Below are 21,016 nucleotides of genomic sequence, written 5' to 3'. Positions count from 1 at the left end.
ACTTGTAATATATGACTTTGTGTTATTAATCTATGAAAATTTAGATTTTTTAATTGGATTACTGAAATATACTTTTCAACAATAGTCTAATTTATTAATGTTGAACTTTTCTGTTTGCTATGTTCCTTCAATCCTTCTTTTGGTTTGTAAAACGACACAGATTTCTTCCCCACTGTTTTCATGCTCAACCACCTGGTGACTGCAGCCTCTTTTAAACTGTGTTCATGGAAGATGGATATGAAACACCTCGGCTCACGTAATGTCAAGACGGGGACAGTTGCCTTCCTATTCCCACAGTGGAAACCCCAAATGATTGTATCCGTCTTCACCGTCTCTAACTGCCCCTCTGAGACGCTCATTATGACGCTGCACGTTCTTCAAAGCTGGTTGCTGGGATCCATTTCGACCACCTCCACATGAAGCGCAGTGAAGTTCTTCCAAAGCGCTGATACTGGATCTTGGATGACCCAGAGTAATTCCAGTCCAATTGGTTGCTGTGGCATTAATGATTAACAGTACTCTGGTGATGATGGGGACTGCCTCGGCTGACCTTTTCACGCGGCTGTATTTGTGCTTGCGTAAGTACTGGGCTTTACCATCATGATAGTCTGGACAGCTGCACTTTTATCCGCTGGCTTTAGCAGCTGAGGTGGCCGCCCTGGTTCGGAGCCTGCGGAGTGGAGGAGGGGAGGCTTTGCACCAGCTGAATGGAAAGAAGAAGGGACAAGGAGAGAGGGAAAGCAAGGGGGCATTATTTCAGCTGGGCATTAAAACAGAGTTGTCCCTTGAGGTATTAATTTGATCACCCGTCTGAATCTAACCGGACTGAACTGAACTGATTGGCTCTCATGCCTAATTGTACAACTAATGGCAACATTTCTATAATAATCATTTCTATTATAATAATAAAAAAAAAACAACAACAGGTAAGTGGTCTCCAAACTGTTCGTTTTTCCCAAATTATAGGCAGGTAATGGACCTTCATTTTGCTTTGAGCTGGAAACAAAGCAGGGACACCAGGACAGTGATTTTCATCATGAACATCTTCTTCTATAATATAATAAAATCCTCCTCCAGTCGTTTTACCACAGATAATACAACATGATCTTCTATCATCTGACTTCAATTACAACTACAGTACCAGTCAAAACTGCACAAGTTCCTGTTTGTTCCAACTGTTTGGTTCTAACCTTATCGGCATGCAGAGACACTAGCACAGTGTTTTTATAGTTGGAAATGAAGGAAATTAGATATTTATCTAATTTAATAATTGGTAGAATTTGGACTGGATCAGTTTGTTTTCTGAAATGTTTTTTTTTAAAACTTGAGTGTTGTTTTTCAGAAGATAGCACAAGAAACTCTTGATGCCCTGAATATGCATACACACACACACACACACACACACACACACACACACACACACACACACACACACACACACATATATATATATATATATATATATATATATATATATATATATAAATCGTCATGATTATGCGGAGAGGAAGGATCTATGGTCGGATTTGAAATTTTCAACTTCTGTCATGAAAATACACATGGGCAGAGGTGGGTAGAGGGACCAAAACTTGAATTCAAGTAAGAGTACCATTGTGTCCATGTATTTTTCTTTTTGAAGTGAAAACTAGATGACAAAACAGGCTCAACAGAAAAAAAAACCCCAAGACATTCAAACTATGAAGCATGTCTAAAAACCAAAAATATCTCTTTAACCTAAACTGTAATTGTGTGTCTGTGTTCAATGCATTTTTGGTTGAAACTAGCTAGTTCTTCATTCAGTGAAGCAATTAGATTGGTAGAGTATGCACAATTGTACTCAATGAAGAGCAGAGCGACTTTAAGATTGTATTGCTCGAGTAGACGTAAAAGCATGGTGCATGCTTTTACGCATGCACCATGCGTAAAAGCATGCACCATCAAAGCATCAAACTGCTTCTAGAAGTACGCACTTTTCAAAAAGTTACTCAAAATAAATGGAACTGTGTAAATGTATAGAGGTACTATGAACTACAAACACAACTGAAAAGGAAAAAATGTAAAAACTATAATATATGCTCTATCGTCATCATCTAGAAACACAGATACACTTGGTGACACGTGGCCTCAAAATCAAAGTGGGTCCATGGTGATGCTCATTCTGAGAAAAACCTTCCCAGCAGACAAAGAGAGAGACTGGAGGAGCACCCACATGAAGGATTGAACACAAGAAAGCCAAACTTTCCTAGAAACGGTGTGAGTCTCTGTTGTTAGCAGGCCTGGATACCGTAGCCATCACACTGGGCTGTAAGACGGAGTCTCCTGTGAGGGAATGTAAGAAGACGTGGGGACAGATGTGACATCTGAGAATAGGAAATCCTCACTAATCTGTGACATCATTGCAATCATATACGTGAAACATAACAAGTCAGCAGGGAAAAACCCTAGCAAGTGAATTACTTTATAATCCAAGGAAATTTTGAGTGAGTGCATGAGAGACTGAGAAGAACAACTGAGTGACCTTAAAAGGCTACGTGGTGGTGCTGGTGCCTGAGTGTGGACATGAAAAGGGGCCTTGAGAGTTATCTCTCAGAGGTGCTGCTGTATTTATAGATCATCTCAAAAAAAAAAAAAAACAGAAAAGAAAAAAAGACCCTGCCTCATGTTGCACTCCCCCTGAACCCCTCCCTCATTTCCAATTAGCCCGTGATGGCTCGGCTAATGTAATCAGGAGTAACTACAGCGCGCCCGGAGCTTCCTCTCTCAGTCAGCCCCAGACTCAGCACAGACACACACTCCTCACACAGGAAGGTAAGAGCCAAACTCAGCTCCTCTACTCATCCATCCATTCACCTGTCCATCCTTCTCTTCCTCTTCACTGGTCTTCATTCACCATGTCCTCCACTCTGAGGCCATGCTGCTCATCGGCATCCTCATGTGTGCCTCCCTTTTCCACCCATTCATGTTCTCCTGTTTTCCAGAGGCACAAGATCCCTAATTGTTTACCTCCTCTTCATCCCTCACTCCACTTTCCTCTCCATATTTCTGTGCAAAATGAACACTTTGAAAATCTGCTAAATTAATTTTATAGAGCTAGTTTAGGTCTTTCCTTCCTGTTTTCTCCTCATCCAAGAGGAACTCTTGTTGCAAATTGAAAAGTGGTGACTATCCTTTGATGCTATGATGCTGTTTATGGCAAACTATTACAGGGACATCTGATGTTTGGCTTCAGCATTAAATCTAGTGAGCATTGCGTGATTAACATGTACTTGTTTGGTTGAGTCGCATTATGGGTTGAGCATACATTCAAACTCAGCCCTTGCAAATTAAGGCCTAAATTGTTTTAACTCCATTATCCACTTTAAAGGCTGTAATTAATGTGCTGATGTCAAACTGTGTTTAATTGAAAAGGAATGCCCTCGTGATATGTTGCTTTGGAAAAGCAACTAATCCCAGAAAATAGCTGAAACATCTCAGTCAGAGTACGTACAAGTCGCTGAAATATTTAAATGCTGGAAGACAACTTCAAAAGCAACTATCAGCATCAATAAAACATCTGTAAGCTTGGAAAAAAAGCAGCAAATGACATTTTTTATTCTCTCATTTCTTTCTCTGGGATATTGTAAGTTTTGTTTCAGATGTAAAGACGTTTTTAAGAGAGGCCGCCTTTTCTTTAGAGGTAAAGGCTCACTGGAGGTTAAATTGCTTGCAGTCTGTCTCCCAGATGGATGGGCATCAAAGCGGACCCCATAACCTGACAAAACAGCTGCATGGCACGTCCAAATAGCTGCAGGTCTTATTTGTGGCTGCTCAGATTATCTTTCCGTATTTTTAGGAGTCAGATAAATCCTTATATAAGCTAGGTGAGTCATGGTGGGAGCAGCAGACAATGAGGGAATGTTAGAGGAGTCGACTGTGTTCGTAACGGGGAGGCACGGACGGGATTAAAAGTCTTGGTTTTGTCCAGACAAAAGATGGTATTGCCTCCTCAATTCCAAGAGGATCCCCCAGTTGGTCACAGGTCTCGTTTAAAAACTAGAGCCAGTCATGAAGAATGGACAAAACTGACTGGATTTGTAAGAAAAATACGTAGTGTCACAGTAAACCCCAAGCAGCTGCTCGTTTTTTAATAGTCATTACTACGAGTGCCGCTCACAATGACCAGGGAAACAGGGATCTGGCGCTGACAGTTGGAGGTGAGGCCCTGGATGGGTCAGTACACACTTGTATAGTGGGCGTTGGTATGCAGGGAGGGCAAGTGTTGACTGTCTCTAAGCAGGGCTGATAGGAGTTATTTATATCTCCGCAACCAGTCACTCTCTGCTCCTGATGCACAGAACAAAGTGAAATCTGGTAGGAAAGATTAGAGAGAAAACTGTTTTCCTTTTTTATTTTGAAAGGTCTTACAAATAAATATAGCCTGCAGTCTTTTGATTCTCAGGTGAGTGACTCTTGGTCAAAATGACTGAGCGCTACGACTGCCACTACTGCAAGGAGTCTCTGTTTGGGAAAAAGTACGTTCTTCGAGAGGACAATCCCTACTGTGTGAAATGTTATGAGAGCCTGTACTCCAACACTTGTGAAGAGTGCAAGAAACCCATTGGCTGTAACACCAGGGTAAGTGATTGAACTGAAAAAGAAACACTACAAACATCTACAGGATGACTGTGTCATCTTGGCAACAACTATCTGACATTCCTTGCAGGATCTGTCCTACAAGGACCGTCACTGGCATGAGGACTGCTTCAAGTGCTTCCAGTGCAAGCGCTCCCTGGTGGACAAGCCGTTCTCCACCAAGGATGAGCAGCTTCTTTGCACTGAGTGCTACTCCAATGAGTATTCCTCCAAGTGCCATGAGTGCAAGAAAACCATCATGCCAGGTAAAAAGGAAAGCAAATACGCCATGCAAAGATTTTTAGATTTTCCTTTGAAGAGCTTTGATGTGACCAAAAGCAGGCAAGTGGGGGACGTTTCCTGAGGGGTGGGTGGCCTGGTGTGAACAGCGGCATTTCTAGCATAACTTCTGCCTTAGGTGAGCTCTTATTTCTGCAAGTTGAGTACTGCTTGCACTGCCCAAAACGGTTCCATTCACCTTTAAATGGACATGCATGTAAGCAATTCAAAAATTATTTGAGGCCCAAGCAACTTATAAAGAATTGACAAGATATTTTTGAGTGCCTGTTACCTCTATGATCAGGCTGAGGTGGCCTGAATGACACTCACAATGAAAAGTAGAAAGAAGTGACCAAAAATAAATTCCATCGCCAGAGGCATCAATAAGTGAAGTGGCATTCACTTATTGAATGAACACTTAATGTTCTTTTTAAATCTATGTCCTCATTAACACATCAACACTTAAATCTGCGCTATAATGATTACCTACTGACCGGTTTCCATCCATCCATCCATTTTCTTACACCCTTGTCCCTAGTGGGGTCAGCAGAGGTGCTGGTGCACCAGCGCGACATTTCAGGCCAGAGGCGGGTTACACCCTGGACATGTCGCCAGTCCATTGCAGGGCAATACCGACCAGTTTGTCAAATGAAAAAGATATGAAAAAAAGACGAAAAAAAAACATGTCTACTTTTCTTACTTCCCACTACTTGTGGCTCTGCTGCATAACTATCAGCTTGTATATGAACGGGAAACATTTGGAAAAACTTTCAGTTTCTGCTCATGTGTTTTTTGTTTAGTTGGTAGAATACAAACTTCCATTGACCTTTTCTTTTTGTTTTTCCACCTTTTAAACTTTTTCACATACTACACTTCTTTCTATTAAAATTATACAATTGTAAAAAAGTTGACAAATAACCGAGGTTCATCCTTCCTCCGGTGTAGTTGAAATACTCTTATTTCTCCACCTACAGCAGAAAGCCAAAAATGTTAATCTTTGGCGCGTATAGATGTACTGCAGGGGTCCGCAAAGTCGGTCCTCGAGGGCCGGCATCCTGCACATTTTAGTTCTCTCCCTGGTAATACCAACAACCTTTTCAGCAAGTCAGTGTTCTTCTTAGGCCTTCTAACGAGCCATCATTTGATCCAGGTGCGTCAAACCAGGGAGAGAACTAAAACATGCAGGATGCCGGACCTGAGGACCAACTTTGGGGATCCCTGACATACAGGATAAACTCCAACCACTTAGTGCTGATTTACTTCTGGTTACATTTATTCACACCATTCACAATTCAACCAGTCTTATAAACTGACCTGATTGTTATGAGTATACCCTATTACTCTAATTAGGATTCAAAGCTACCTATTGGTGGTTCCTATAGTTTTGTCTCAGCACTGGTTCTTTTTCTGTCTCTTTAACTTCCTGTTGTCTCTTCCATCTCGATTTCCTGAAGGCTCCAGGAAGATGGAGCACAAGGGCAACAGCTGGCATGAGACCTGCTTCACCTGCAAGCGATGCCAGCAGCCAATCGGTACCAAGAGTTTCATCCCGAAGGAGAACCAAAACTTCTGTGTGCCCTGCTACGAGAAGCAGTTTGCTATGCAGTGTGTGCACTGTAAGAAGGTAGGACTTCAAGTACGTCTATGTGTATTTATGAAACACGAAAGGGTACTAAGATGATGCTCATTCTGATTAGCCCATCACTACCGGTGGGGTGACCTACCGTGACCAGCCCTGGCATAAGGACTGCTTCCTGTGCACCAGCTGCAAGCAGCAGTTGTCTGGCCAGAGGTTCACCTCCAGAGATGACTTTGCCTACTGTCTGAACTGCTTCTGCAACCTTTATGCCAAGAAGTGTGCCTCCTGCACCACCCCGATTAGTGGTAATCAAACAATCCTTGTGCTAACTGGATCCAAAACTGCTCTTCTCAGGTTTCCTGATGGCAGACTTGATGTTTTTTCTTCAGGTCTGGGAGGAAGCAAATACATCTCCTTCGAGGAGCGCCAGTGGCACAACGACTGCTTCAACTGCAAGAAGTGCTCTGTGTCCCTGGTTGGCCGTGGCTTCCTGACTGAACGGGACGATATCCTGTGCCCAGAGTGTGGCAAAGATATCTAACTCAGCCTGAGGGATAACAATACAAATAACAAATAGCAGATATTGAATAAGTACTATTAGACCATAAAATATGTAACATCTTTAACGTAACTATGATTGTACATTGTTTTTAGCTCTGGATTGCACACTAATTGTGTTCTTTGACTTCATGAAGCTTATTCAAAGTTACCTGTAAGTTCCTTCAAGATGAAAATGTATTGACTAATAAAGTAGCTGTAGGCATGAATGTAAAGAGTTGCATGCTAAATAAAGCAACAGCGTTAATTTAAACTTTCAGCCATGAAGTGTAACATGATCAGCATTTTTTGAGCAGTCAAACCCGATGCAAGTACACCGTGTTCCAAATTATTATTCTAATTGGATTTAAGTGTCATAAAGATTACATTTTTTGTGGTGCTATTAAATTTATAGATGGTATTGTGTGTCAGGGCTCTTTGAATCACTATAATTAATTTCAGAGAGCTGGTTGATTAGTTTGTCTGGTGAGCTCAATTATAGAAAATCTACTTAAGAAGGATGTTCCTCATTATTAAGCAGGCCACAGGTTTCAAGCAATATGGGAAAGAGAACAGATCTCTGCTGACGAAAATCATCAGAAAGTGTAGTGCCGAATGACAAGGTATGAAAACATTAGATATTTAACCGAAACTGAAGTGTTATCGTACTGTGAAGAGATTTGTGGCTGATTCAGAACAAAGATGGGTTTGTACAGATAAAGGCATAATGAGGAAGGTTTCTGTTAGACAAATTCATCGGATTAAGAGAGCAGCTGTTAAAATGCCCTTACAAAACAGTAAACAGTTATTTGAAGCTGCCGATGCCTCTGGAACCTCAAGGTGAAGGATCCTCCAGAGGTTTGTGGTGCATGAACCTACTGTTCAGCCACCCCAGCATCTCATGCTGCAAGGAATACCACTGTGTCATTGGCTGCTATGATCATAAAAGGGGAGAAACTCATGGTGTGGTCACCATCCTCCTCTGACCTCAACCCTATTGAGAACCTTTGGAGTTTCCTCAAGCAGTCCATCTGAGGGTGGAATGCAGTTCATATCAAAACAGCAGCTCTGGGAAGGTTTTCTGACATTCTGCAAAAAAATTCAAGCAGAAACTTTCCACAAAATCACAAGTTCAATGGATGCAAGAATTGTGCAGGTGATATCAAAGGGGTCCTATGTTAACATGTAACTCAGTCTGTTAAGATGTTTTCATTGAAATAGCTTTTGATTTTAGTACATGCGACCACTTAATGCTGCACATTCAAAGAATGACCGTTTGCAGTTCTTTATAATCCATAAAATGTTTAGAAAATCTGCTGTGCATAATAATTTGGAACAGTGCATTTTGAGTTTTTTATTTTTGAAAAAAAATAATGTTCGCATGGGGAGCTTTGTTCAGTAAAATTTGATTTATACTGTAATAGTTCATGACTTAAAAATAATACTGACCATCATTTGCACTGACCATTTAAGAAAATCTGAGAAAATATCACTTGCATAATAATTTGCAACATGGTGTATATCAAAGTTTTCCTATTGACGTCTTTGAGAATGCCAAGTTTTCTCAAATGCAGAATTTGATCTACGCTTCCCCTTATATTTTCTCGGGAGAGCAAAAGGCAGATTTTTAGTCAAAAATAAAAACAAATAAATGAAATAAATAAAATAAAAACTGAATTGTAAATTTGTTTTACCGTACCTTGAAATTTTTCAGATGTTGTCATAGTTCATCCACAAATGTCACTGCATATTACTGGGATTTTATATGGAAATGCTTTGAGAAAATTAGGTTACAAAACTATATCCCAAGCTCAAAACATTTCAGAGCCAATGTTTAAATCACCACTTCATAATAATAATAAAAAGTGATACAATGGCTTCTAACCTAAACTGATAGCTCAAGTAAGCAGCCAAGATGCTCAAAGCAGCTCTGGAGGAGCTGCAGAGATCCACAGCTCCAGTGGGAAAATCTGACAAGATACATTATTAGTCAAGCGGTCAATAAATCTGGCCTTCATGGAAAAGTAACAAGAAGAAATCCAACAGAAATCACACTTAAATTAAGCAGCAAGTCATGCAGTTGATGCAGCAAAAACATTTTAAGATGGGAGGGGAAAAATGTACTTTTTGGCCTACAACGGTTTAGATCTATGCATATTAATGTGTTAAAATTACCAAGTGAAACTCCAAACCTGAATCAATTTGAAAATCTGCGGCAACATTTGAAAATGTACGTTGCAAGATGGCTGTGGGAAAGCTGGCAGAACTGCAAAAGACTTGAAAAAGCGATTCAGGCAAGTAATACTATTCGCATTGTACTACAACTCTAATAAGGCCATATCGAACATAATACATGTTTGCTCACTACTAAAAAGCATTAAAAAGATGAGTAAAAAACTCTCTGGAGGAGCTTTAGATACTGTAGTGTATTAGTTCTGGAAAGCATTTATTGAAAAGTAGTAATTATCAAGTAGTTTTGTAGGACTGATTAAGAGCTGATATAACTTTTTGTAGCCTTTTATAATGTGCAAACAAAATGACTTATAAAAAAATGAAAGGGCTTTGACAATAATATTTGATTTTATAATATAACAGTACGTCATGTGCTGTAAATTTTAGAATAAATGTATATGAAATAATTGAGACAAAACCAACAAAACTTTCCTCAAGATTTAAGGCAGCAAAGAGGTTTGTTGAGAATTTATTTAAAAAACTGTTTCTACAAATGCTGAAAACATTTTTTTCCTGTGTGTCTGTAATGAACTTTGTCTACATCAAAGACATCCACTACAAAAGGGAAATTATCCTAACCAATAAATACAGCATTACAGGGATCTAAGCTCGGGTCAGTTGACGTTCAATATACAAAAGTAGTCATAATTTTCCCAGACCTTCTGCTTGATGCCTATTTAACCCTTGACCATGATAAATTAAGGATTTTAGAAATATTACTAAATAAAACCTTGATCTTACTGGAATTACAGCAACAACTGAAAACGATCCATTGGTTACCAAATGACACTGATTCAACTGCTACACAATGTGGTGATTAGGGTAACAAGTCTGTCTCATTGGGGCATCAATATGCCTATCCATATCAAAGTGTAGGATTCTTCTGTATTTTTTATAAACCAGGAAAAATCACATTTTCATCAAATACATGAAATCATCAACAGTCATTCTTATCAAATTTAAAAAATAAAAAAACAACCGAGATGACAGATGCTGGATATGAGGACAAAAAGGGCACTTGAGGCTGCAAAAAGCAACCAGGAAGATCCTGACTTCAACAAGCAGGGTTGATCTCCTGAGCGTCTCTGTTAACCATAAATAAGAAGATTAAAGGGGTCCTTATGTTCGTCCAAAAAAAACGCTCATTACATCTTTTAGTTGGAAAATTGTAATCGTGAGAGGTTAGGCTGTGGGAGGTAAAAGAGATGATGGGGAGAGATTTACGGATGAGTCTGAGCTGCTATGCTGGGTCAGATGTCATGGCCACGTTATGTGTTGGATCTTTTTCTTCACCTCTGGAGATTTTAGAGCACCCTGAAAAAACAAGAGAAAAATTAATCAGAGCACTTAATCGTTATTATAATCTTTTAAAAACAATATTTGTTCACCATCTTTTCGGGAAAACTCCGTAAGCTGTTATAGTACAATATTTTGAATTGATTTTAAGGATTTCCAGCCGATCAGAGTAACTTCCTACCGAGTCGCCCGTGTCCCGTTTGAGGTTTGCGGTTTCAGAGCCGCGATGTGTGGACGAGGAAGACGACGATGAAGTGCCTGAGAGTTTACGGATGGGGTTGGAAAGATTTGCAGCAGGAGGAGGTTTTAGTCTGTCTGTGACTCCGGCTGACCCTTTCGTGCCCTCGGGTTTCTTCACTTTCAGCGGGCCCGACTGAGAGGACTTCCCGTCAAACACAATCAGTGGCCTCTTCCTGTGTTGGTCATTACAGGAGCTGAAAACACGACAAAAATATCCAACAGATGTTCAGTGTGAAAAGAATTCAGCTTAGTCAAAGATAGACACATCTGCAAAAGAATGAATAAACACTGAGGTCAGTACTGTTTTAATTTTTTTCTACCATTTCTTAAATTTATGGTGGACAATTTCTTGTGATCGAACTCAGATCCCAGTAGGGATTTTCCAACTCTCCAAATGCATATCTACTGCAGTTAGTCCAGTCTGAAACAAGTGACACACCTGATACTAAGATATAATTTGATTTTGTTGAATTATGATGTCTCAAAACCATGTTTCCAGGGGTGCTATGGTGGTGTAGGGTTACATAACGACCCATGTATGAAGGCCTTAGTCCTTGATGCAGCCACAGGTTCGAGTCCCAGCCTGATGCCCTTTCATGCATGTCTTTCCCCTCTCTCATTTCCCACTTTCATGTCAAATAAAGGCCACTAAAACCAATAAAACCATTTTTTTTTAAAAGAAATGCTTCCAAGAACTACGCCAGATGAGAAGATTATAGAAAACAAATAATAAATTATCAGCTGTAAAGCTGAGTAACAATCATCCATAAGGTGGGAATTTATTGACGAACGGCTGGTACAATGGCTGTGCTCGAAATCAATTGCAAAGAATAAAAAGCTCTTCTAAATGCAATACACTATGCGGGAAGCATGTACTGTAGTCTCTCAAAATGTTTCACAAGATCAACAATAAATATTTAAAAGAGACAAGTTGACCTGAAAGGTATTTGAAAGACCCTGTCAGCAATAGCGTGGCAGGAGAGTTAGTATGAGAACGCTGTCAAAAACAATCATGTATTGTACTCTCTGTGTGTAAATGTTACTTCATTAGGTTACATCTTTATGTAACAATAAAAATATAAAAATAAAGAATGATTCAGGAAATGCTCATCTAAAATCCTTATGATGGGTGTTTTTTGACATTAGAGGCTTAAAAATAAAAAAAAAATGCAACTTCTTTTAATACTTAGCTTTGTCTAAAATCGATATTGTAGATATTTTTTCACTTTATGTGTTGATTTTTTAAAAATTTTATTTTATTTTGTGGTGTTAAATGACACGTGGGATAAAATATATTTAAAATATGCAAGAGTTCCTTGGGGTAAATATAGAAAAAGTAGCCTAGCCGACAGCAAGAAATGTATCCTTGAGATAAAATCCATCAATGTCCTGCAGCCTGAAGAGTGAACCTTGACCTTTCTGACCTGTGTCCAGCGGCTGTCTGTCTCCCGCGGCTCTTCTGCATCCTCCGTCCCCAGCGGTTGTTGGGTAAAGTCCTCTGCGGCAACGGGATGACATGCCGCAGGTAGAGCTCTGTGAGCCGGTCCCTGTCTTCACAGGCTCTGGTACCGACATTTCTCTGGTTCAGAACAAAGAAAACCTCAGAGTCCAACAAAAAATTCACACAACAAGCACTGAGAGAGAGAGAGAGTTAAAAAAATAAAATAGCCCTACTGTTTAGCTGACAAGCTAAAATGTAAACATTCTTCTTTTTTCCACAATCAAAGGATTACCTCCGCATCCATCTTAAACATTTAACTCACCTCCTTTAAAATGAGCCTCATAAAATCTTGAGATAGAAGCTCAGGGTGAAGTAAGAGGTCCGCATCTGAGGTTGAAACACTCTCTTTATTTTGTCCTGTGGAAGCAGCCATTGTTGCTACTCTTCTTCTTCGAGGATTTGTCGACGATGGCTTCTCCTTTGCAATCCTGCACTGCCACCTGCTGGACACAACAGGCTCTTTCTGCTGTGTCTTTCAGAAGGCCGTTTTCTTTCTTAATTTCTTGGTAAATTCCTACATTTCATGATAAACAAAACTCTCGAATAGGAAAGAATCATGCGAGAACGGCACTAGCTCCTTGACGGTCAAGTAGCCACAGAAGATGGATGAGCAGATAGATGGATGGACAAAGGCCTAGACTATATTTTTTTCCTATTTTAGGAAAAACACACACACTTAGTGGAACTTCATACAAAAAAGATCTTTAATAACCTTGCTTTGCCTTTCAAAAAATTAGAAATTAAACTCAACAAACATTTAAAACTGACAAAACAACTGTTTGATATTACAAAATTCTGCACTTCTTGGTATTGTTTTTTTTTTTTTTTTAATAGCTTACTGAACATTTATACTGCCTGATTTGTCTGTAACCCCTTCACTTTTACACATTTGACAACAACAGTATTTTCCCCCCCAATGATTTGTTTCAGGACAACAGGGTACAGCGTGCAGCAGACAGGTCAAACCAGTAGCTCACAAGGGAAGATGTACAACAGGTGGAACTTCTGTAATAATCTGCAAACTAAGCATATATTTACTTATGGAAACAAACAGTAGACAATATACTGCACATGATGTTTTCAGAAGATACGATGTGTTTCTTCTATTTCATTTTTTTACCTTTTTGTGCACAGAAAGGACACAGTGCCATATAAGACTGTTCACACCAATGTTACAACCCAGAACTTTTACGTGTTTTATTAAGATTTTATGTGTTAGGCCAACACAAAGTAGCACCTAATTGTGTAATGTAAGAAAAATGATACATAGTTTTAAAGATAAAATGAAAAGTGAATAAATGGGGTGGGATAGGCTATAAAAAATTACCCCAAGCTTTCAGCATCTCACTGAGCACTACATAATCCATCTTCTTAAACCAAATGGAGTGTAGTACAACATCAAGCTTATCAAGACATAGGAAGGTGTTTTACATTCTATTCACTTCCACCCCATTGTTAAACCATGGTAGTGGCAGCAATCTGTTGTGGAAAGGTTTTTCTTCAGCAGGGAGAACTAATCTGGTTGGAGTTGATTGGAACAGTGATGGAGTTAAACAAAGGACCATTGTGGAAGAAAACCGGAGGCTGTAATGACTTGAGGTGAAGCTTTTCCTTCCAGCAGGACAGCAACCCTAAACATACAGACAGAACTACAATAGAATGGTTTAGATCAGGGGTGTCCTATTGCACTCCTCTAGATCTTCCGTCCTGCAGCTTTGAGATGCATCCATGTTTTCTCACACCTGAATCACATTAATGATCCTGTTGGAGAAACTGTATATATTTATCAGACATTTGCTTAAACATTGTATATTCTGAATTGCTTTAACTATATTTCTGAGTGTGTTAAGTATGCATGGTTTAGAACAAAAACATAAAAATCTTAGAATGGCCCAGTCAAAGTGCAGATCTGTCTCTACCTGAAAATATGCATCGAGACTTCAGAATAAATGTTTACATACCTTCTCCAGGTATGAAACCTTGCTTAAAGTTAGCTTACATAAAATGATGGGAACAAATGTCATCCTCTGATGTATGTGCTACTTTGTGTTGGAGTATGCACATGAGTTTATGGTTGCAAACAAAACAATGTGAAAAAGTTCAAGAGATTATGTTTAGATGGAGTGTTCAATATTGAATCTATGCTTTGTGGTATATTGCTTTTAAACATACTTCCTGTTGGGCAGCATTTAAAACAGGAAAACATCTAGCAGAAGGGTCAGTTGCTGTTTCACACAGCAGACTGAGTCTCGCTGCACACATAAATGTTGCTGGGCCTCACTCTCCTGTGGCTCCTGCCTGGCATTCGGGGACACAGCCTGCAGCTTTTGGGGATGAACTCCTGACAGGCCTCCCTGAACTTGCGGATCCTCCAGCAGTAGATGACGGGGTTGAACACCGTCTTCAGGTAGCTGAGCCACAGAGCGCCGATGCTCACCGGGTAGAAGATGGGGCTGTAATAGAACTGCCGGCTGAACACGGCCAACAGGCTGACCACGGTGTGGGGCAGCCAACACACGGAGAAACCCACGAAGAGGATGAGGATGGTGGTGAAAGCTCGGGTCTTGAAGCTCATGTCTACCTTGATGTGAGGCGGTCGCTGCAGCCCGGTGAGCCTCATCTTGCTGACCTGGTTGAGGGCGGGCAGACAGGAACGCTCGCTGGTGTGGTTGTGTATGCGCAGGGTGTTGCGGCGCACCGTGTTTAGGATGCACATGTACGAGTACAGCATGACAGCAAAAGGTACAAAGAACACGGCCACAGCCAGGAGCACCGTGTACCCCCGGTCTGCCATTGACTCGCTGTATCCCAGCACGCACTGCGGCGCCCAGGTGCCCCCGATCCCCACTGCACCTGTCCTCCACCCAACCACAGATGGCAGTGACACGCACAGACTCAGCACCCAGGAACCTGCTATCAGCACTTTGGCCCTGTGTGGGGTCAGCTTATCCTGCCGTTGCACAATGATGAGAAATCGGTCCACGCTGATGATGAGGAGAATGGACACCCCTTCCAGAACGAACAGCCAGTACAGCATGATGGAGGCCCGGCAGAAGCCGCTCCCGAAGCTCCAGTCGGCGGTAGCCACGGTGACAGCGGTGAAGGGCATGCAGAGCAGCGAGAGCATTATGTCAGAGAAAGCCAATGTGGCCAGCAGGAGATTGATAGCTGAGCGCATGGCGGGCTTCTGGTAGACGATCAGACAAACGATTGCGTTGCCGAGGAAACCAATGGTTATCATGAAGATCATAATGGCCGCCAGTGTCACCCGGAGAGTGACCGATATGAGAGGAGGCGATGCTTCCGGCGGAAGAGTTTCTGCTGGTTGCTCCACATCTGGCTCCAAGAGGTCACAATCGTCCAGCAGGCTTTCGTTACAAAAAGCCATGGCAGCTTTCATCAGGCACAATCAACCCAGAGGAAGAAGAACATAGCTGGCTGGATGCTGTCACTCTGAACAGTTTACCAAGTGATGCTTCTGGCAAAACCTGGAACAGGAAGACAAGAGTAAAAAACTTTGTGATTCCGTAAACTGAATGCAGTGTTTTTCTGAAGTACGTTAATATTTTTAGATTTTGTCATGTACAACTGCAGACTTTTGAGAAAAGAAAGGAGAGGAAAGCAAGCTTTTTCACAGTTTTGCAAATAGAAAGTTTAAAAATTGTATTCATCCCCTTAGGATAGGACAGACGAACTCACGGCGCTGGTTAGGACCCAGAAGGAGTACTGGGAGTGCAGTATCTCTGCTTCACGGAAACCTGGCTGCACTCGCTTATTCCGGAATACAGCGTGGAGGTTCCTGGATCTTCCTTGGTGCGCGGGGACAGGGACTTTTCCAAGAGTCGGAAGAAGAGGGGCGGCGGGATTGCACTTTATGTGAGTGAGAGGTGGTGTAATCCCGGTCATGTTAACGTGAAGGAACAGATTTGTAGCCCGGACATTGAACTTCTGGCTGTGGGAATGCGGCCGTGTTATTTACCGAGGGAGTTTACGTCCGCCATTTTGATCGCTGTTTATATTCCCCCATCAGCTGATGCAGCGGTGGCCTGTGACGTCATCAGCGCTACTACAGCCAAACTCCAGACTAAACACCCGGACATTGTTATTGTGTCATGTCTCTTGTCTTGTCTCTATGCTGTAACTGCGAAGTAATTTCCCTGCTGGGATGAATAAAGTACTTCTATTCTATTCTATTCTATTCTATTCTATTCTATTCTATTATTCTGTGGTACCCCTGAATAAAATCCAGCTCAACTATCTGCCATCAGAGGTAAGCTAATGAGTAAATGGAATAGCTCAAGCAATGTTCTTATACAACTCTAACTAGCTTCTTTTTACCTGCTAAATTAAAGAATCCACTCAGCATGATGCTGCTACCGCTATGTTTCACTGATGCACCACAGACAGCATTTTGCATGTAGATTTTCAGTTTTGATCTTGTCGATGTCAGCTGTGTCCTCTAAATGGCTTAGGGTGAACGACAAATGAGACTACTTATGGCCTTCTCTATTTAAGAAAGAATTTTATCTTTCCACATCTCTATAATGCACTCCACATTTCCATGTAGAATAGTTCATGCAATAGTTCTTCATTGTTTTTCAGCCCTTCCCATCTGAGTTGTGGATCTCTGTTGCTCCTCCAGATGTACATCTACTGACTGCTTCTCTGATCACTGCTCTCTTGATCTTTTTTAGTTTAGGTAGACGGCTAGCTCTAAATTGGTTTGCATTTGTGCCAGATGTTTAACAATCTGTGCAAAGAACCAAAGATCAATGTCGATAGAAAGGATCCTCAGAAGCTTCATGATCTGAGGACAGTTTGTGGAAGAATAGGTCAAAAATAATTTCTTGTGATGCTTGTGACTAGTTCCTCCTTAAAGATGTCTTGAAGTTTTTGTTACCAATAAAAAAGGCTTTCATGTGTTCAATTACTCCATATGTCCTTCAATTTTTTTTTCTTACATATACATTTATTTGAGGACAAATTTTGTATATGTGGATCACTTGTGTTGCTACCAACATCTGGTGTGAATTTCATGTCAGTGGAAATGCTTCAAAAATATTCACTGAGGAAAGTGTTGACGATTCAATACTGTTTTTACCCACTGTTTGTAGGCCTGGAAAACAGGAGAGAAATGTGTTGCCGAGCTCAGTCCACAGAAGTTGATGATTAACTGCCAAGCGGTCATCATCAGAGTTTCACACGAGTAGGAATATACACATTTACAGCCCACCCACGGTGCAGTCAGCTGTCATCCTAATCCACTCTCCCTCTAGGTTGCCTTATTGGATAATGATGATGCAGCTTTATTAAGTCAGAGGCATGTGAGTCACCCCTGAGTGTGTGGTGACTCTCAGCATGATAAGATTATTATTATTACACTTTAACTGTCATGGTAGTTAGGGCTCTGTTCTGTTTTAGCCTTTATATTTAAAGGAACCATATTTTCTTTATTGGCAACAGTTCAAGATGGCTGCTGCATGTCTTCAATTTTTTGGCAAAACTAAAGGTGACACCCTATCTCATCATGTTAACTATAACTTAAAATGATTTAAGAAATGACTTATTAGGCTAACATATTTTTTGTTGTTGTTCTATTTTAGATTGAAATACCAGAAAGTAATGAAAATATATTATTTTATATTGTCAAACTAATTTTCAAAGTTCAAGTGGGAGCAATGTGGATATTTATATACATACTACAGTAAAAGCCAACATTATATGAATTCTTAATTGCACTTTCATCCAGCTACAGTTTATATTTCAATGCAAAATAGTTCAAATCTTTCCAGACATGAAACCTTTTAAAATATGGATATAAGCAAACCAGGACTGGGAGTACATTCCCTTATTTATGGCACCTCTGGTAAAGATATAAAACCTTTAAAACTATCTCTGGCTATCTTTATAACTGAAGTATAAGTATATTTTTGTTATCAAAATGTCCAATGTGAGATAAAGCTACTGGAGTAGCAAATTAATTTATTTCAAGTATTTTAAACATAAAGCATAGAAATCCAATTTAGAAGATCAACACTAATATTACCTCATTTGACGTAAGTTATATTTTTCTATAAAAGGTTTATAATTTCAATGTATTTGTAATGTCTTGCATAAATGTAGATTAAAATCAGAATCCAATAAATCAATCAGAATCCTATCATTTCTAAATAAAAGAGAGAGAGAGAGAGAGAAAGAAAGAAAAAAACAAAACAAAAATTAATTGCAAAAAACAACAAAGATAATCATCTTTGTAGAACTGAAATCTTTCAAGTCACTGCATAGTGATGCTGGTTGTTGCCATGGAAACAAGGTCAGCAGTTCCATGGCAACAAGCAGCTCTCACTTTCATCCGCTGTGCACAACTGTCAAAAAGAAATGCTCATGATCAGCCTGTCTGCGCAGACAGAAGAGGATTGCAGTCCCCGTATGAATAAAGGCCAAATAAACAGAAACAGCTCATTTGCTTTAGGGTCGCAGTTTTCAGGTGTGGTCAGACTTACAGCAGCCCTGCTGCGATTACAGCCTGAGATAGAGCCGCGAATTTCTTCATTTTCATGCAGATTTCCAGTCATTTTTCCCCCACCGGATGCTCCCAACATTTTCCCTCTATTAAAGTTTCTCTTTTTTTTGACTCAGCTCCGTCACTTGGGCTGCACAGCGTGTTCTCAGCTCGACACGCGAATATGGATTTCTCCCGCAGATGATTTACTTTGCTGCTAGCCGCATCCGTCGTTTTTCTACGGAAACTGAAGGAGAAAATGCCCTCTTAAGAGAACCGACCAAAATCTCTTTAAATGCTCCCCAGAATGACTTACCTGATACAAGAGGTTTGAGGGTAAAAAAGGAGTCGTTCCCGTGCCTTTTATCCGGCGCATGCCAGCGTTGTTATGAGAAGATGTCACATTGCAACATTTCACTGCCGGATCGATCGTGCAGCCATCGTGCCGCCCGTGGGCGCTGCTGACGCCAGAGGAGCAGGTGGTCTCTGAGTTAAAGGAGCAGTCAGGCAGGAAACATGATCTTCCTCACGATGTTCCTCCTTATGGCCAACTTCGCCATGCTGCATCAATTGCTCCCGACAAGTGTGTTCGATAAAGATAAAAATAACGACTTTGTCATTATGTTTATTATTTTTTTATTAATCAAGTTTAAAATAGGTTAAATTGGAACAGAAAGCTCTGCCACAGGATTGAAGTCTGGACTTTGACTGGACCATATGGTTCTCAAGCGGTGGAAAGTACCTCAGAGAGTTTTGACTTCTTGGATTCTCAGAAGAAAGATTTTGCATCAATTCCAGTGCGCTAGGTGTTATGTGCTGGGATACTTCTGTTGACTTCAAGCTAAAGTTTGCTGTAATCCAGTTGTATTTGCTTATTGTTGTCTTCACTGACCAGGCTGCAGCTAGCCAGTTGAACTGTACACAATAATAAAGTATTTCTATCCATTTGTACTTTTCAATAAAGACGTTTATTTAAGATAGTGCTGCTTGGAGACCTTAACGTTTGCTTTATTGGTACTTGTATAAAAATTTGAGTTGAAATATAGAGTTTAAATATTTCGTTAAAGCTCTGACTTTATGTTAAGGGTTGTCGTCCTGCTGCAGTGAACCTCCAGCTCAAACTCAAACACTTTGCAACTTCCAACAGGTTTTGTTTTTTCATAATGTTCCTTTATCTACTTCCATCCACCCTTCCAACAATTTTGAACAGATTGCCTGTTCTTCCTGAAAAAAGACAACCCACATCAAGATGCTGCCATCCCTATGTTTCACAGACAATGGTGCGTTCAGGGTGATGGGCAATGTGTGTGTTTCCTCCATGTAAAATATTCTGCATCAAGGCCGAAACCTTCAGCTGTATCTCATCTAACCAGAGCCTCTTTGTCTGCATGTTTGCTGTGTCCTCTTCGGACTTTCTTTTATCAATAGTTCTTTTTTTCAATAAAGGTCAGATTAAACAAGCAAACACCTGGCAAGCAGAGTTATAGTGATCATCCTATAGGCAGATGTGTAGGAAAAGATAAGTTATTTATAGACAGACATGTAGCTAAAATGTTAATTGTATTATTTTTTCTAATGTCCATTAAATTTACAAAATTAATCATAAAAACAGCATTTTTAAAAAAAGAAGTCCTTCTGGTGATGGTTCAGTTCTGAATGAATCACATATTCATTGCGTAACTCATTAACATGACTCATCTAGATTAGCTTCATAACTGAGAAACAAATCCAGTTTTTTCCAAAGATAATTTATTTGTGTTTGTCCAAATTGGGAAATTGTTTTGCTTGTTCCAAAATTTATTTTATTATCGCCCTTGGTGTTGTCAACGTATTGTTTTGCTTTATTTATTTTTGTTGAAGGTAAATGGGTTTGTTTTTGTTCTTATCCCTTTTTTCTTTTTACCCAGAACCATTAATAAAGTTCACATGCGTTGCTAATTCTCTCCAGAAGATGGCAGTATTGCTGTAATGCTAACTTCCTTCTGGTCAAGCTATTCTGCATTGTACTGTATGTCCAGGTACTGATTGAATTACTGTTTGCTTTTAACTTATATGTATTTAATATCTGTCTACATTAATACAAAAAATAAATATCCTGTCTTCCTTCGGATCTTATTGATTTTTAATTGAATGCCAAAGGGGAGTAAAACCTCCCCTTCATACACAGGCTTTCCACAAATATTTTAGTTTTTGCAATAGATACCTGGTGTGCTCATACAGAAACAGCTACGTTTAGTCA

The 21,016-nt window shown here is 40.2% G+C and overlaps 3 protein-coding genes across 5 annotated transcripts; 1 reads left to right on the top strand and 2 right to left on the bottom strand.

The window, feature by feature from the left end:
* Positions 1-2,703: 2,703 nt before the first annotated feature.
* Positions 2,704-7,286, top strand: fhl2 (four and a half LIM domains 2). Of its 2 annotated transcripts, none has more exons than XM_023336397.1 (6): positions 2,704-2,808; positions 4,439-4,614; positions 4,703-4,877; positions 6,345-6,514; positions 6,588-6,774; positions 6,859-7,286. In XM_023336397.1, the coding sequence occupies exons 2-6, from the start codon at positions 4,459-4,461 to the stop codon at positions 7,008-7,010; spliced, it is 840 nt and encodes a 279-aa protein (XP_023192165.1). In that variant the 5' UTR covers positions 2,704-2,808; positions 4,439-4,458; the 3' UTR covers positions 7,011-7,286. The 2 variants fall into 2 exon arrangements, with proteins under 2 accessions (XP_023192165.1, XP_005798112.1); XM_005798055.2 differs by lacking the exon at positions 2,704-2,808 and adding an exon at positions 4,164-4,350.
* A 2,406-nt stretch (positions 7,287-9,692) lies between these two features.
* On the bottom strand, positions 9,693-12,686 carry c7h2orf49 (chromosome 7 C2orf49 homolog). Its single transcript, XM_005798054.3, has 4 exons — positions 12,538-12,686; positions 12,199-12,353; positions 10,716-10,968; positions 9,693-10,552 (listed from the first exon to the last, which is right to left on the bottom strand). The coding sequence occupies exons 1-4, from the start codon at positions 12,646-12,648 to the stop codon at positions 10,496-10,498; spliced, it is 576 nt and encodes a 191-aa protein (XP_005798111.1). The 5' UTR covers positions 12,649-12,686; the 3' UTR covers positions 9,693-10,495.
* A 393-nt stretch (positions 12,687-13,079) lies between these two features.
* On the bottom strand, positions 13,080-19,695 carry gpr45 (G protein-coupled receptor 45). Of its 2 annotated transcripts, none has more exons than XM_005798053.2 (2): positions 19,094-19,695; positions 13,080-15,763 (listed from the first exon to the last, which is right to left on the bottom strand). In XM_005798053.2, exon 2 carries the CDS (start codon positions 15,673-15,675, stop codon positions 14,506-14,508), a length of 1,170 nt encoding a protein of 389 aa, XP_005798110.1. In that variant the 5' UTR covers positions 15,676-15,763; positions 19,094-19,695; the 3' UTR covers positions 13,080-14,505. The 2 variants fall into 2 exon arrangements, with proteins under 2 accessions (XP_005798110.1, XP_023192022.1); XM_023336254.1 differs by lacking the exon at positions 19,094-19,695 and adding an exon at positions 15,975-16,171.
* Positions 19,696-21,016: the final 1,321 nt, after the last annotated feature.

The sequence above is a fragment of the Xiphophorus maculatus genome, chromosome 7 (assembly GCF_002775205.1).
Source record: "Xiphophorus maculatus strain JP 163 A chromosome 7, X_maculatus-5.0-male, whole genome shotgun sequence".
In the NCBI taxonomy this organism is placed as follows: domain Eukaryota; kingdom Metazoa; phylum Chordata; class Actinopteri; order Cyprinodontiformes; family Poeciliidae; genus Xiphophorus; species Xiphophorus maculatus.
Note: the sequence above shows the minus strand (reverse complement) of the source record. Positions and strands in the feature narration are given on the sequence as shown.